Source organism: Stegastes partitus, unplaced genomic scaffold (genome assembly GCF_000690725.1).
Source record: "Stegastes partitus isolate 25-593 unplaced genomic scaffold, Stegastes_partitus-1.0.2 Scaffold105, whole genome shotgun sequence".
NCBI lineage: Eukaryota > Metazoa > Chordata > Actinopteri > Pomacentridae > Stegastes > Stegastes partitus.
In genome coordinates this window covers 312,965-328,344 of record NW_007577836.1, presented here as the reverse complement: position 1 = coordinate 328,344, position 15,380 = coordinate 312,965, and the positions used below count along the sequence as shown (strand labels likewise).

Below are 15,380 nucleotides of genomic sequence, written 5' to 3'. Positions count from 1 at the left end.
TTCCTCAGCATTTCTCTCTTTAGCTATAACACCTCTTGCCAAGAAAGTAGTTCTGCACCTCTGTTGTATTTATTATGGAGAAAAAACATTGTTTTACCTCTGGTGAGTCTCACATTTGCAGCGGGGGTCAGTTACAACACAAATTTACAAGCCGTAATATGAAGCTGCTCGCTGCACTTTTGCACAGTGTTCTTGTAAATTTATATTACGGCTTACATGTAACCCTAATAATTTAAAAAATAGTTGCACCCTTTGAGAAATATACTTATTTACTTTGCTGCTGAGAATTAGATGAGAAGAACAATATCACTCTCATGTCTGAGCAGCGGTAATGAACCTGAAGCCAGACGGCAGTTAGCGTAGCTTAGCATAAAATCTGGAATCAGGGAAAACAGCCATTCTGTCTGTCTCACGGTAATAAAATCCACCTAAAAAAGCTCATTAATCAACATGCTGTACCGAATTTCCTCTTGCTAATAAAACCCAAAGTGTTAAAACAACACGTTAGCATATTACGGACATAAAGCAGCCAAAAACAATTCGGCTTTTAACCTGCAAAGTTCTGAACTTGTAATTTTCACGCTTTGGTTTTTGTACAGATTAAACAAATGCCATGCAAAGTATTAATAAATGCGGTTTAGAAGTGTTGTTAGGCTGATGAGTTTACCTTTGGAAAGTGCTAAGCTAGCTGCTTCCTCCTGCCTCCACTGTTTGTGCTAAGCTAACAGTCTCAAGGTTCAAAATATTTTCAATTTTCTAATACCTTTGCTTATAAATGTCAACATGTGAATTGTAAATGAGAATCTACAATGTAAAATTATACTGTCTGTTTTTAAAGTTCAAGAAAACCGGTCTACTTTGTATGAAAAGTGAGATTGTGTGGTGCAGTTTGCATGAACCTTAGACTCGAACTGGAACATATGATGTTAGTTTTTAGTCTGCTGTCCACGGATGTCTTCATGCAGCCAAAGTTTGTTTCAGCGTGGTGACTACACTACAAAGGAACCCATGCTTGGTAGAAGTTCTACTGTGCATGTATGGAACAGGGTCTCCAAGCAGACGAATAAGTCCCATAAGACCAGTTGTATACTTTGTGTGCATGGACATCTGCGTTCAACACAAAGTTTGTGTCCACATACGCTACAAGGGTTATCATGTACATACTAAGGAGTGGCGTCTATGCATGAAACACAAAGAGTCTTCCAAGTAGACACATGTACGCTAGTAAGGTAGCATATTAGCATCGAGTACATGGGTGTCAACAGCTGTCAGTGTGTATGTCTGCACCGGAACATGGTCAAGAATAGAAGTCGTCTCTGCTTTAGCATGCAAGATTTATCTCTGCTCAGTACAAGGGCAACGGTGTGCATGCGAGGAATTCGTAGATACGACGCATTGTGCATGTATGAAATGGAGTCCTCCGAACTGTGAATTATTAAAGTGGTTTTATTACAACAGCTATGCGTCGGTGGTGTGTCCACGTCCACCACCGAGTGTAATTACAGCTCAAATCAAACCTCATGCAACCACTCACAATAAAAATAATGTCGACATGAGCCGACTGAAATCTTTGGTTAACTCTCCGATGACTCCGCGGGGGTTTTGGGTTCCTTCCCACTGTTGCAGACTGCTGAAGCTTATAGGGAATCCAAATGTTTTGGATTGTTGGGTGTTTCTGCCTTTGTTAAGCGCTATGATGACTTGTCGTAAATATGCGCTATACAAATAAAACTGAATTGAATTGAATTGTCTGAATCAGTCTCATAGGTGTGTCACTGAGACCCACGCTGCAACACCATGTTATTTTCAATGCAGATACCTGCATGTTTCCACAAACAGGACACTCCCCTCCCTGCATGTTTTCATTTGAAACAAAATTGGTGGGAAACGCAGTGAGGCGTTTGTCCACCTATATTTTTCACCACTCCACGTCCAATAAAACACAGTTCTAGTCACATTTACGGCTCTCCAGCCTCTTTGAGGGAAATACTGAACTTGATCTGAATACCACATTATATAATGTAAACCTTCCCGTACAGAACACCACTAACATATTCTCCTCCATTAGACTTTTACTGCCTGGACAAATTAGTCTAATTTTAAGGTGTCCTTGTAAGACACTGTGTAGTGGCATCACTTAATAAATTACTTTGGGTTTAGTGACTGTTTTAGCCGTCTCCTGGGCGGAGTATAAACGTGTTAATGGCCTATGCGCCTGTCATGAATCTGGCAGCTTGACTTTCCACCTCACCTCCACAGAGGAGTCGTACTGGGTTGCGAACACCCTTAATATGACCAGCAGGGATATATTAAAAGTTTGCACAAACATTTCAGCAGTGCTGTCCACGTAGTGTTTGATGACATCATTAAACCCCCAAAAAACACCATAAATAAGATGATGTCAAGTGAGTGAGTTTATGCCATGTTTGAAGGGTTTGGTCAGCATTCGAGGAAATGGAGTCAGATAAGAAAATAGACACCACTGATGTTTGTGCGGTAAATATGATGCCATGTCATACAGCCTGTTAGCTTAGCTTGGCACAAAGAGAGGGGAACTGGTTAGCCTGATTTGTTTAGACTCTCGCTGTCAGATTAGTTGTTTTAACACTTGAATTAATTAAACTTGGGCTCCAGTCCCCCGCGACCCTAATGAGGATTAAACAGTGTAAAGATAATGGATGGATGGATGGATGGAATGAATTAAACTTAACAAAAAAAAGTCAATTCTTTGTTTTTTTGTATGGAATAAAGATAACGCATTAAAAACAAAGTTACTGTACCTAGCTAAGAAGTGGGTCATCAATAGGCTGTTTATAAAAGACAGACGCAACACCCAGGTCTAAAAAGTGACGCCAATGCTGAAGTGACTTGTACCTGCAATCTTTCTAACAGCCAGCAGGGGGCGACTCACTGGTTGCCAAAGTTAGTCTGATTGCATAGAAGTAAAAAGCAATATTACCACATAACTATCAATCAAATTTTAAGTGAAGTTTCAAACTATCACCAAAAAAAGCGGCAAAAAACCAAACAAAAAACGCATTAGGCTTGTTTCATTAACTGCGATGAAGCAAATGAACTTGGTTGTTTAGCGTTGTCAGAAGGTGGCGGTATGCAAAATACGAAGCACGGCAATAAAAAAAAGAAGAAAAAACAAAAGAAAAAAATAACAGAAGAATGGTTAAAAAAAAAAGAAGCTTCATTATTCATTAGGTGTGTTTGATGCTGTCTGGACATGAGGACAATTAAAGGTTTGGAAGCAGGGAGTTAAATGTTTGCGAGTTCAAAGTTTATTCTTATTGAATACGTTAATACTTTTTCCAAAAAGTTTATAAAACACCTCAAGCAGACTGAAATATTCTTTTGCCAAAATTGGGTATATTATTTATTTATTTTCACTTCTGCAATTTCCATTGACTTCTTCAAATAAACACATGAAAGTACATTATGGAAAATAGTCGGAAAATGCTGTGTGTAGTGTCCTCAGTTTCTCATTTGGATCCAGCCCTCGCTCTTCACATCTGGTTTCTAGAAACCAACATGCTGATGGACAAAATGCCAAACTTGCATGACGTCAGGGTTGCTACTTCGATATTTTATATATAGCATGCACCTGTAACAGCAGTTGAACTAATTACTCTTCATTTTTTTTTGGACAAATTGAATTGAAAAATAAACACAGTGATTTGTTTTCTGTGTATAACAAAGAATACAGATTGAAGTGTAAAAGGAAGCTACAGTTCCTGGAAGTAGCTAGCAGAGTAGCTACAGTAAAAACCTAAATAAATAAACAAACCCAGCGAGTTTTTAAAAAAACAAACAACTTGCTGTTTTTTCACTTGGGTTATTGTACAGATTAAATTAAACAGATATGAAGTGTTAATTAGTGAACTTTAGAGGTGTTGGCAGGTGAATTCAAGCACTTCTGCACTGACCCAGGCTAGCTAAGCTAACATGTTGCTAATGCTAGCGTCAGGTTTTGACTTGAAGGTGGTTAATTTGTCAAAGTATCAGTTTATTCCTTTAAAATGAAGAAGATAAATGAGACCNACAAAAGAACAAAAGCAAGCATAAAATATATATATGATATAAATAATAAAGAAATATTTGTGTTGCTGCGTTTTTGTTTCCAAATCTCGCGAGACTTCGTGACGTCGCAGGCTGTGCGGAAGCTGATGAACAGCAGCTTGTCACCGGAGCCGATAGCTGCTGCTGCTGCTGGTCTGAAACAACTGAAACATTTATAGGTAAAAGCGTCTCCAAGTGCAGGTGAAACCAGCTCCCGACGGAACATGGACGACGACGTGCTGACGACGCTGAAACTGTTGATAATCGGCGAAAGCGGCGTCGGAAAGTCCAGGTGTGTGTGTGTTTGTAGCGGGCTGGCTAGCTAGCCTGTTGTGAATGTTGACATCTTTCTTGTTATGTAAGTTCAGTCCTCTGTGCTCGGCAGCTGCAGCAGCTAGCTGGGAGGGCTGTTGCTCTTTTCCTGCCAGTCTGGTTCAAGTATTTGCTGCTAACTAGCTGACGTGTTTGGGTGACTTGGGGACGGCTGTAAAACTTTTTAGTGCTGTTTTTTGTTGCTGTAAGCTGAAGTTATGACACTAAAGCTCCACAACAACAACTAACTGTACTCTTGTGATCCTGTGAGCTCAGAAAACAGGTTGCCAAAGCTGGTGGCCAGCTCACAGTAGCTTATTGTACTGTATGTCCTGCTCATTTCCATGTTATCTGTATTTCCAGTCTCCTCCTGAGGTTCACTGAGGACACTTTTGATCCAGAGCAGTCAGCAACAATAGGTTACACACACACACACACACAAACACACACATTACCTGGGGCTGCAACAGTTAATCGATTAGTTATCAACTATTAGATTAATCGCCAACTATTTAGATTGTTGATTAAACATTTGGTGTCATTTTTAGAGAAAATACAATCACTATTTTTATCAATCCAGCATCTTGAATGTGAATATTTTACACTTTCTGTCCTTCTCTATGACATTAAACTAAATATTTTTGGGTTATAGGCAAAACAAAACACTAAAGGGAAGCCATCTTTGTTTTGGGAAACACTAATCAACACGCGTCACCATTTTTTTTGCATTTTATAGAACAACTAATCGATAATTACTCATTAGTTGCAGCCCCAGCAAATGCACAAACTTATGGAAACGGCTCTTAATTTAAAATTGATCATGTAAACTCACTTCTTCCTCTCATTACTGATCAGGTGTTGACTTCAAAGTAAAGACTCTGGCTATAGATGGGAACAAAGCAAAGCTGGCCATATGGGTAAGACACAAGCCCACATACCCCTGTCTGTTATTTATCTATTAGGAAAAACATGGTGAAGTACAAAGTTTCTCCACCAGATGGTGACATTGCACAGACAGAACTGCAGGGCGTAGCTGAATAATCCATTAAAACGGTCTTTTCTGACAGAGTGGCCCCAGTCTCAGCGTCCAGTGAAATCACACCGTAAACAATGAGTCCATAAACTAAACCTTGAACAAAGTTTTAAAGGTTTTGTTATGATCTCAACAAGAGACTGTGAAGAGCTCACGAGGAATAAGACAGTACTTGAAGAAGTCACATGTCTAGTGGGACGAGGTTAATGTAACGCTGGAAACTGAGCCTTTCTTGTTTTGGATAAAATAACTGCTGTTCAGTGTAACTAGACTAAAACTAATTTTTAATAGAAAGTCTTCAGGATTGCATAAAGCTGAAGAGTCCCAAAAGTCTGTCAGGATCCCTCAGATCAGTTCACGGTTTGACAGTCCGTGCAAACCGATTAGGAGCACATGGCAGAGTCGGAGTCTCTGAGGATGGACACTGGGACTTGGCTACTGTACCTGCTGCTCTTAAAAGTCTTTTTTTTATCATGGAATCTTTTACTGTCTTTGCTTTTGTAGGACACAGCTGGACAGGAACGGTTTCGCACCCTGACACCCAGCTACTACCGCGGCGCGCAAGGAGTCATACTCGGTAAATAGTGACAAGTCCACCGAATAAAATCAAAGAATCATCTCTTTTCTTGTCCCGTGTTTTGTCTACATTTATAACCTTACACCTTCCTTACATCATCAGTCGCTGTTTGCTTACTAGCTTAAGATAATGTTTGAGTCACGAGAAAGACACCAGCTTAAAACCAAACTGTACATCAGCAACCAGCAGATAACAGCAGTTGCTTTTCTATTAAATTTAATAAAAGGTTATTCTCCCAACATTATATATTGATCTTACGTAACTCCTTCTCTCTCCTGCTTTTTTCAGTATATGATGTCACAAAGCGTGACACATTTACGAAGCTCGAAAACTGGCTGAACGAACTGGAAACCTACACGACGCGCAACGACATTGTAAAAATGCTGGTTGGGAACAAAATTGATAAGGTGAGTCACTTTTACAGAGGGTTTTTTTCCCCTTTTTCTGGCACTAATACGCAGCATATGCAGTTCACATTTCAGTGGCTTTATGAATACAGTATTTTCGACATTATTAGAATGTAATAATGCCACAAAAACTGCTCAAACGTGATTAGCGAAAATGTAAATGTGATTACCAGCCGTGGGTGTTGCTGTGCATTTTACTGCGCTCGGGCAGCACACTGGTGATGTTGAAACACTTTATTTTTTTGCCATATGTACTCCACGTAGGCCTAATTACATGGGACATTTATTTGTTTTGCAGGACGACCATGAAGTGGACAGAAATGAGGGGTTGAAATTTGCTCGAAAACACTCGATGCTTTTTATTGGTAAGTACCCGTGTTGGTGTAAAAATCAGACGTGGTCAGTCATGGTCATTTAAAGTAATAGAGCCATAAAATGTAACTTAAAGCCATTAAAACTTACTGCGCCGTACTTAAAAGTCCGAACTGTAATTGCGCAGTTGGAACAAGTCGAGACATCATTGAGTAAGTCATGCATATAGTTTAGATTAGCCGTGTTGTTTATACTGCTCTGGCATTTTCGAGTCCGCACTGTCAACGCCGCGCTGAAAGATGCGGCCGCTCCAGAAGAACTGCATTATGATTAACATCTAGCAGGGCTTTCATTTATCGAATCCATGTCCACACGTGTTCCTGATTCCCATCTCCAATCTGCCCCTCTCTGGGAAATTGGGTTAACGTTTCTGTGGAGTTTCCATTTTAGAAAGGCTAAATTAAGGGGTTTTAGAAAGGGCTGGGCAAGAAGATGTCGTAGCTTTAATCTGCTGCGAAGATGTCTTTATTCCCACTGCTTCTTAAATGAAGTCATTTCATACTTTACATGTCGTGTTTGTCAACACGCGGACAATTTAGAAATCTTTATCAGTAGCGTTAGAGTACGGTAAAAAGACAGATGTTAGGCTTCGTTTAGGATTTAAAAGCTGATGGAAGCTTCTTTTTTTTTTTGAGACATTTTGGAAAGTGTTCAACCCTTTTTTTCCTCTCTCTTTAAAAAAAAAACTCATCCCGTAAATCCTCTTTTGTACAGAGGCCAGTGCAAAAACCAAAGACGGCGTCCAGTGTGCCTTTGAGGAACTTGTGGAGAAGATCCTCCAGACTCCAGGGCTTTGGGAGAGCGAAACCCAGGGTCAGAAGGTCCGTCTGGGGGATCACGAGCAGGCCAGGGCCGGGGCATGTGGAGGTTACTGCTCCATACCCTGAAAACGGACTGAACAAAGAAAAAAAAAATGAAGCACCAACCTGATAGGAATGACTACGGACCAGAAAGAGAGCGACAGGTGGATGAGCACTTCTAATAAGTTCATTGTGGGAGTAAGTTCTGTCGGTGGAGAAAAAAACAAAATCATTGCTGTTTGCACACTTCTTTTTCAACCGTCATCTGTATCGTGTCACTACTTTCTGTTAAAAACATGAATGAAAGAATCAGGCAAGACGTAGCCTCTCGTCTGAGGAGCGTATAGTGTTTTAAATTCACTCAACCATGCCAAGTATACGTGAGCACATGTCTGGTTTAAATTTATCTCATTGGCGAGAGTGGTCCAGTTGTACATTAAGACATCAGGTTACTAGCATAGTGCCTCTAACACAAACCAATTTGTAGGTTACAGCCTGTCAAGTTTTATTCAGAATAATTAATTCTAATCAATAGTGAAAGTCTCCTCAATCCTTTCTCTGACAGGGAAAAAGCTTGTTCCGTTCTTTGTGCTTTCTTGGCATACATAACTGCAAAGTACAAAATGTCCTACTATACACACTATAGGAAGCTTTATGAAACACACACCGCACAGTTTGGGTTGTTAACGCAGGTTGCATTACACACCAGAACACTGTGAATACTCCCAAAGAAGACGTTACCCATCAGACCCCAGTTACTGACACCGAGTCGATCTTCACGGTCAACACTAGACTTGTTTGTTTGATGGTGATTTCCATCGAATTCTGCGCTTCAGAATGTATAGGCGCTTTCAAATGGACTTCTTGTCTCCTCAGCTTAGAAAACAGTCATGATCTTTGTGTCGTAGGGTTTCCTTGCAACCCAACCAGTCTTTGCATCTGGACCATCTCTTCCAGAGCCGCAAGGTTTACAGTATCAAGAGCTCTTGCAATAAATAAATAAAAAAAAATGTCCCTTTTATTCACTTGAGCTCACAGTTGTTCTTGCTCTGCTCTTTTTAAGTAAACGGCCTCAACTCGACCCTGTTATCTATATAGTTTTTTTCACTTTTTGTAGTTTCCTGTCTGCTATGATCCATTTTACGTTTCACCGACTCATTAAAGGCATTTCTCACACGTAGTACGAGAACATTCCCAGAAGCTTTGTTCCTTACTATCTCCAGTATATTTACGATTTCATGTATTGTTTGTATTTGCTTGTTTAACCTGTTTTTTTCCCCCCTTGCTGTCCTTTGATTTCTTTTTTTTTTCCTGTTGCTTTTGCTGTGCATCTGTTTCAATCATACGCAGCAATATGTTAAATCGATATCTGCCTTAATAATATTGAAAGACATTTGCGAGAGTTATGGTCGATTAACGTTTGAATTGTTTCAAACTTGAAATAAACGTCAACCTCAAGATGCCGTCACTCGAGTCTTAACTATTGTTTAATTGCCGTCCGAGAGCTGCCATTAAGTTTCCGTGTTGTGTCGAATCCCGCTTAATCAAAAGCAGGTTACCAGTGGAAACAGAAGTGAGGCGCTCTTTCCATAATCCTTTTGTTGGGGACTCGCCTGTTGTACACGCAAGGCTGAAAAGCATTCTTCGTACGAAATGTCAAAAAAAAAAAAAAACAGACGAGAAACCGGGACACGTGGAAAAACCCCGTTAATCATGTTGTGTAAGAAAGTTCTGGTATGCAGTGACAAGCTTGGGTTCGGTGTCCCCAGATGGAAGGGGATGAGTCCGTCTTTAGGTATACAGAACCAGGAATTCTCCCGAACACAAAGTTTTTTTTTTTTTTTTTACCAGTTGACCTCATATTCAGGTCAGAAAATTGCAGCGATCTGGTTTGGCGTAGAAGTCATCGAGATTTTGTTCGTGGGACAAGAATTGCGTCTATTAAGAGACATTCACCTTTTTATTCCATGACAGTATGTCGACAGCTTCATCTGGAACTTATTGACACTTTAGCCGACGTTTTGGGCCACTTTGAGGCAGTGGAAAGAATCTGTAAACAGTTGATTTTTAAGTGGACACTGGAACACGAGTAGCTGTTAGATAACGTAAGATTTACATGAAGCACTTGGAGTCGCATTTCTGGTGGTTGAACGTATAAAAGGTCACGCCGTTTGGTCTTTTTTTTGCTTAGTTTTGGGCTCCACTCTGCATGTATCCGTAGAAACTCTTTAGCATCTAGACGTGGCAGCAAAATTCATGAAATATTTAATTTTTTTTACTTGGATTTACTTGGTAACGGCAAATAAATAAGTTGCCCGGTGTGTGCAATGCAAAGCCACGTTTTAAATTAAAACTGCTCAAGAGGAACATGTTGGACGAACTCCTCTGTGACGCCACCTAAAGGTTTCCTGAAGAGCAAACATTCAAGTTGGGAATTCGAGGAACGTATTTAAGGAGCTAATTTTAGAAGTATAACCTTTTGTATGTGTTAATAAGCAATCTAAAGCCTCATATTCAGTGTTTGGTGACTGTTATTCTTTACTAGAAACAAAGTGTGCCCCCTAGTGTTCAACACAAGAACATGCATTTTTCCTGTTGGAGGGGTGGAATCAGTTTTTTGCTTCAGTTTTATGGATAATGTACACGTGAACATATTGTGATTAAAACCAGGACAGAAGAATACTTGCTAAGAATAAATGAGAGGAAAATCTGCCTAATTTTAACAGATGAGATGCTTGACGAAGCTAGTTTATAATAAATACCGTTCTGTTTAGCGGATAAAGGCTCCACTTTTTTTTCGTTTTTTAAAATTATATCCTGTATATATTTTTAAAATTGTGTTTTTTGACATGCAAATTTCTGCTGCAACACTGCCTATCTTTCTAACTTCATCTGCCAGCTATCAACTGTTGATCTGGACAGCAGAATAAAAAAAACAGTTACTTGATATTGCAGCCATAAAGCAGCCAAAAACAATTCGGTTTTTAACCTGCAACGTTCTGAACTTGTAATTTTCACACTTTGTTTTTTGTACAGATTAAGCAAATGTGATGCGAAGTGTAAATTAGTGCGGTTTAGAAGTGTTGTTAGGCTCATGATTTTACCTTTTTGGAAAGTGCTAAGCTTGCTGTTTCCCCCCCTGCCACCACTGTTTATGCTAAGCTAAGCTAACAGTCTCAAGGTTCAAAATGATGAGCCGATTTTCTAATACCTTTGGGCATATATGTCAACCTATAGTTACTTGATGATCAAAACAAATGAGTTCAAATCCCTTTAAAGCATCACAAAGCTGAGGGGAGCTGCTAAGAGATGATTAGTACCTATGGCAGGGGTGTCCAATCCTGGTCCTTGAGGGCCACAGTCCTGCATGTTTTAGATGTTTCCCTCTTCCAACACACCTGATTCACATGATCAGGATCGTTATCAGGCTTCTGCAGAGCTTGATGATGAGCTGGTCATTTGAATCAGGTGTGTTGGAAGAGGGAAACATCTANGAATTATCCTCCAATTATTCGCTTAACCAACTAAGTTTCCCGAATACAGATTAAGCCTTGCCACAGCCTATAAAAATATCCATTAAATAACGTCTTCACATGGGACCTAGCCTCGCTTGTTTGCCAGGAAACTAGTTTTAAAAATAATAAAACAGGAACTTAAAGCACGTCTTGTTTAATTTTAGGGTGAAACTTAAGAGAAGTGCTAAAGAGTAGAATGGCTTTCAAAAATCTTTTCACAGCTCCTATAATGTAATGTAAATTAAGATGGATTTTGAGTAGGAAAGTAACACTTGGGAGATGCAGGCTGCCAAAGCACACATGAGGTGAGGGAGCGGAGCTACACCCTTCAAACGCTGATGGGAGAAGCCAAATGAATATGAGTGATCTCGCTCTGCCTCGTCTCACACATGAGTGGCAGCTGTGACAGTCGCTCTGCGAGACGTCTTCGGTGTTTCTCTGACGGACTGCTCCATTTCTACAACTGGCTGAGGTTTCCACTTCTCACCCTGGGAAGAATAAAGTCTCAGACATTCTGTAATTGTCCTTGAGACTGGACTGGACATTTCCACCATGGCAAGAAGCTGAAGCGGAACAAATGGCACATTCTAGTATATGGAAATGATATTTGCGGTGTGCAGTGGCAGCCAGCGCGAGCTCCATCCAATTTTAAAATGAGGGATTTCAGCGTCTGCATGAGTCTTTATTAGTAATGTTTGTAGAGGCTTTGGCTCCCGCGCCTTAGCGGATTTGAGGCTTGTCAATGTGCTGCGCTCCCTATAGACCTGAAAGGGCACCCAGGTGTCAGACTCCCTCCCAGTTTTGCTGTAACTTTATAATTGAATCTCGCCGAGCTTCTGACTTTCGGTGGAATGCCAGAGATTTATTAATGTCAGGGAGCTCTGAGGAGCCATGTGGAAGTTTCTGTCCGTTCTGTTCTTACTTTACTGTACACTGTGGTGTGTTAAAAATGAACCGGAGGGAAACGGGGTAGTCAAACTGCCATTTTACCTCACATCCAGTATAAATCCACGATTAACAAGGAAGATGCTTTAATGATTTCTGTGGCCGGGGGCTGCCTTCATTCCTCTTTGTTTACCTGCAGTGATGAATCTGATGGCTTAACTTCTCTGGACTTTATGAAGCTGGCTCGACATAATATGATGCTATAATATTATGTTTGTATTTTTAGGTTTTCCCTGATTCCCCATTCACACATAATGAGTTCCAGTAAAATAAGAAAACTCATTTTATTGCTTTAGTGTGACACAAAGCCGAGTCTCTCTCACCCATGTGGTAGACGAAGTTGGCCTCTTCGTAGGACGACGCTGGAGAGACGACGTCTCGATCGCAGTCGTTGGAGCTGAAAGACTCGGAGTGGCTCCTCCTCTTCCGGGCCGAGGCGACGCCTTCGGCCTTCGTCGCCATCATGTGTCGCAGGGTGTCGTTCAGATATCGATTCAGCAAGCTGCTCTTGTACTTGGACGGAGGGGACGTGCTGTCGTCACTGTTGGCGGAGTCGGCCATGGCGAGGACGCTGCCCTGTTTCTGGAGGACGCTCTTGTGGGAGGACGACCTGCCAAAGTTTGACTGGCTGATAGGAGTCCGTGAGGGACACTCTTCGTCTGCAGCGAAGGAACCAGAACTGTTGAGTTTGTTGACAATTACAACTAAAAGAAAGTTGAAATTCACCAAAGGCCACTTACCATCTGAGTCGGTGTCGTCGCTGCACACGCTCAGCCTCTCGGCGTTTCCCTGGATGTATTTGTTGTACAGTTTGATCCTCAGGGCCCAGCTCAGGTCTGGCTGCCTCACTGTGTTCTTCAGTCTTCGCCGAGCATTTGCAAACCAGTTGGAAACCTGCACGGACGCCACAAGGTTTTTTTTTCAGGACAGCACTGGCTCAGAATGTTCAACATTAATACCTCTTCAAAGCCGCCTCTACTTCATGCCTCCGCCAGCGAGCTCGTCTCACCTGCACTAGAGTCATGTGTGAGCCCAGAGCCAGCAGGACCTTCTCGGTCTTGGTGGGATAGGGGTTGTCTCGGTGTTTGTATAGCCAATGTTTCAGCGGCCGGGCCATGTCCTGCAGCACCTGTCTCTTGTGGCGAACTTTCACTCCGCTCAGACGAGACCTGGAGGAGTCACAACTAATATATTCACCACATCTGTCTACGAGAAGTTCAATAGATTCAAGAAATGTTGCGGTTACACAAGTGATTGATTATCATGCAGAAGATTTACTGAGGTAACTGCTGCTCAGAGCTCCAACGTCTGAGCGAGTAATCCAGACACAAAGTCAAACATTGTCTTAGATTCTGCATAATTTCAGATGACTGAGCTATGGTACGTCATCGACCTGTTTTACTTTGGAACATGCCATCACACATTTCCAACACAGACAAAAAAAAGTCCTACCCATATCTCCTGTACTTTATGGCGGAGTTGCCTTCAGCGCTCTCTTGGCATCGCAGCAGATCTGCGTTCTGTCCGTCTGTTAAACTCGTCTGAGGAAAGTCTCCACAGCTCAGTCTGCTCCTCTCCTCTGCTCTCCTGCTGTCGTCCAAATGAAGCACAGTATCAGACTTCATCACAGCAACTTTGTCCATTCTTCAGAGAGTTTTCCCCCAATCAACAGGTGCATCAGTAGACTCCCAGACGTGCACAGAAGCAGTAGACTCCCATTCTTGACGGGGTACAAACAAACAAAAAAAGGGTTAAAAAGCGTCCGTTGTTGTTCTGTTGTTGACCACCGCAACAGATGATGACTGACTCTTATGAGGGAATAATGTTTGAAAAGTCAGATGATGTTGTCTGCTTCAGCTGAGCCGTGTGAGGAGAGTTCAAATAACCTGCTGCTCCGCCGCCTATTGGCCGCCCCGCCGTCCAATCACTTCTCTGAGGAGCTCTGCGAGGAAAAGCTTGCAGAGGAGCAGCAGCGGCAGCAGCAGCAGCAGCAGCAGCAGCAACAGCCCGTGATATGAAAAATATTGCACATGAATGAATATCAGCAAATGTGGTCATTAGATTTACAAGTGAGATTTAGTCTGGAGTGACTGCCGTCTGCGTTAAGCAGTTCAGCATGCTCTCATATTTTCTACATGAGGCACACGCTTCTCGTGGATCTCGCGGTTTCACCAAAAATCGTGTCAGCAAATAATAATACATGTTTTACCAGGGGGATTCTGGAAATTTATGGGTGTAATTACACGGTTGATAATAACCATCAAAACCACCAAACTGGTGCCTCGTGTAAGGCGGCGAGTCCTGCTGTTTTCAAATGGATTTCAGTACAAATTGGCCCATGGTGGAGGCAGCACAGGGAAATGACATTAATCTTTGCCTATTTAATCCTCAGATTGTGCTGTACGGGTAATGCTCATATTTCTGAGTCTGAATGTGCATTTCAGCGTCAGAGTTGTGCATCTTTTCTGCCGTCTGCTGTGTGACCGGGCATAATCCACAGATAATGCTCATATTTGTCAGCGTTTGTCTCCGTTTTGGAGCAGCCGGGCCTGCGAACAATAAAGAAAACGAAGTCTGACAGAAGTTTAACATCGTCATTAGCGTAAGTAGATGACAACATGCAGGCTCCGAGCCCAACATTCAAAGATTCTGCGGCTCAACTTTAGCTGTCATCCTCGTGTGTTTTTCCTCTTCACATCTAAACACTCTTATGTAACACTGTTTGGATGTACAGTAATGACTTCGCCATGCCCAATCATAACTTAATAAACTTTAGAACATTTGTGATAAAAATGTGTTTTCGGTCTCTCTGGCTGCAGCGTCGACTTTTTAAAAAAATTATAGCCAAATTACATCCAAGTAGCACTTGTTCAACGCATTAAAGGATTCCAAAACTCTCATCCATGTTCATAATTCAGCAGTATCAGCGGGGAGGTTGAGTTTCAATGGTTTCAAAGCTGAAAAACACATGGACCAGAAGCATCTCCGCTAGGTGCAGTAAATTCCTCAGTCGCATTCCTCAGCGGCGGTCGGAGAATGCTACATGCTATCACACACCATTTACTCCTGTCCCTCTGTGATATGTTCACCGGCTCCACTGTTGATATTAGCTGGGAACACACCTACATTCGGCAGCCAGGAGAGCTGTAAAAAATACAGTGGAAGGACATATATCTCGTCTTGTTTGGATAGTTTGGCACTGGTGTCTGTGTGTATGTGTCTCGCAGGTTCACAAACTCCAGGCCTTTCCAAAGGACCCGACACCTAGAGAAGCGTGTGCTGGGAAAATTGATTTTCAAGTGTCCTCCTTAGCAGTGTTTCGAATGTATTCACTCTTATTCAGTCACACTTGTC

General features: G+C 41.7%; 2 protein-coding genes across 2 annotated transcripts in view; one reads left to right on the top strand and one right to left on the bottom strand.

Annotated features, from left to right (window-relative positions):
• LOC103354338 (homeobox protein Mohawk-like) overlaps positions 1–13,673 on the bottom strand; it is a 17,189-nt gene extending 3,516 nt beyond the window's left edge. Inside the window, exons 1-4 of the mRNA XM_008277665.1 lie at positions 13,479–13,673; positions 13,036–13,195; positions 12,767–12,920; positions 12,350–12,685 (exon numbers count right to left, since the gene is read on the bottom strand). Of these exons, the coding sequence (XP_008275887.1) occupies positions 12,350–12,685; positions 12,767–12,920; positions 13,036–13,195; positions 13,479–13,669 (841 nt within the window). The 5' untranslated portion in view covers positions 13,670–13,673. The remainder of the gene's footprint in view (positions 1–12,349; positions 12,686–12,766; positions 12,921–13,035; positions 13,196–13,478) is intronic.
• rab18b (RAB18B, member RAS oncogene family) lies at positions 4,155–9,034 on the top strand. The gene is made up of 7 exons (XM_008277664.1): positions 4,155–4,357; positions 4,741–4,796; positions 5,233–5,294; positions 5,915–5,987; positions 6,276–6,394; positions 6,693–6,759; positions 7,481–9,034. The coding sequence occupies exons 1-7, from the start codon at positions 4,290–4,292 to the stop codon at positions 7,651–7,653; spliced, it is 618 nt and encodes a 205-aa protein (XP_008275886.1). The 5' UTR covers positions 4,155–4,289; the 3' UTR covers positions 7,654–9,034.
• Positions 13,674–15,380: the final 1,707 nt, after the last annotated feature.

What these genes read in the sequence shown, in the direction of transcription:
- rab18b (XM_008277664.1), top strand. Translation starts at nt 4,290, where the DNA reads ATGGACGACGACGTGCTGACGACGCTGAAACTGTTGATAATCGGCGAA. An exon ending in AGCGGCGTCGGAAAGTCCAG is followed by an intron (nt 4,358 to 4,740) that starts GTGTGTGTGTGT and finishes CTGTATTTCCAG; the next exon opens with TCTCCTCCTGAGGTTCACTG. An exon ending in TTGGGAACAAAATTGATAAG is followed by an intron (nt 6,395 to 6,692) that starts GTGAGTCACTTT and finishes TTTGTTTTGCAG; the next exon opens with GACGACCATGAAGTGGACAG.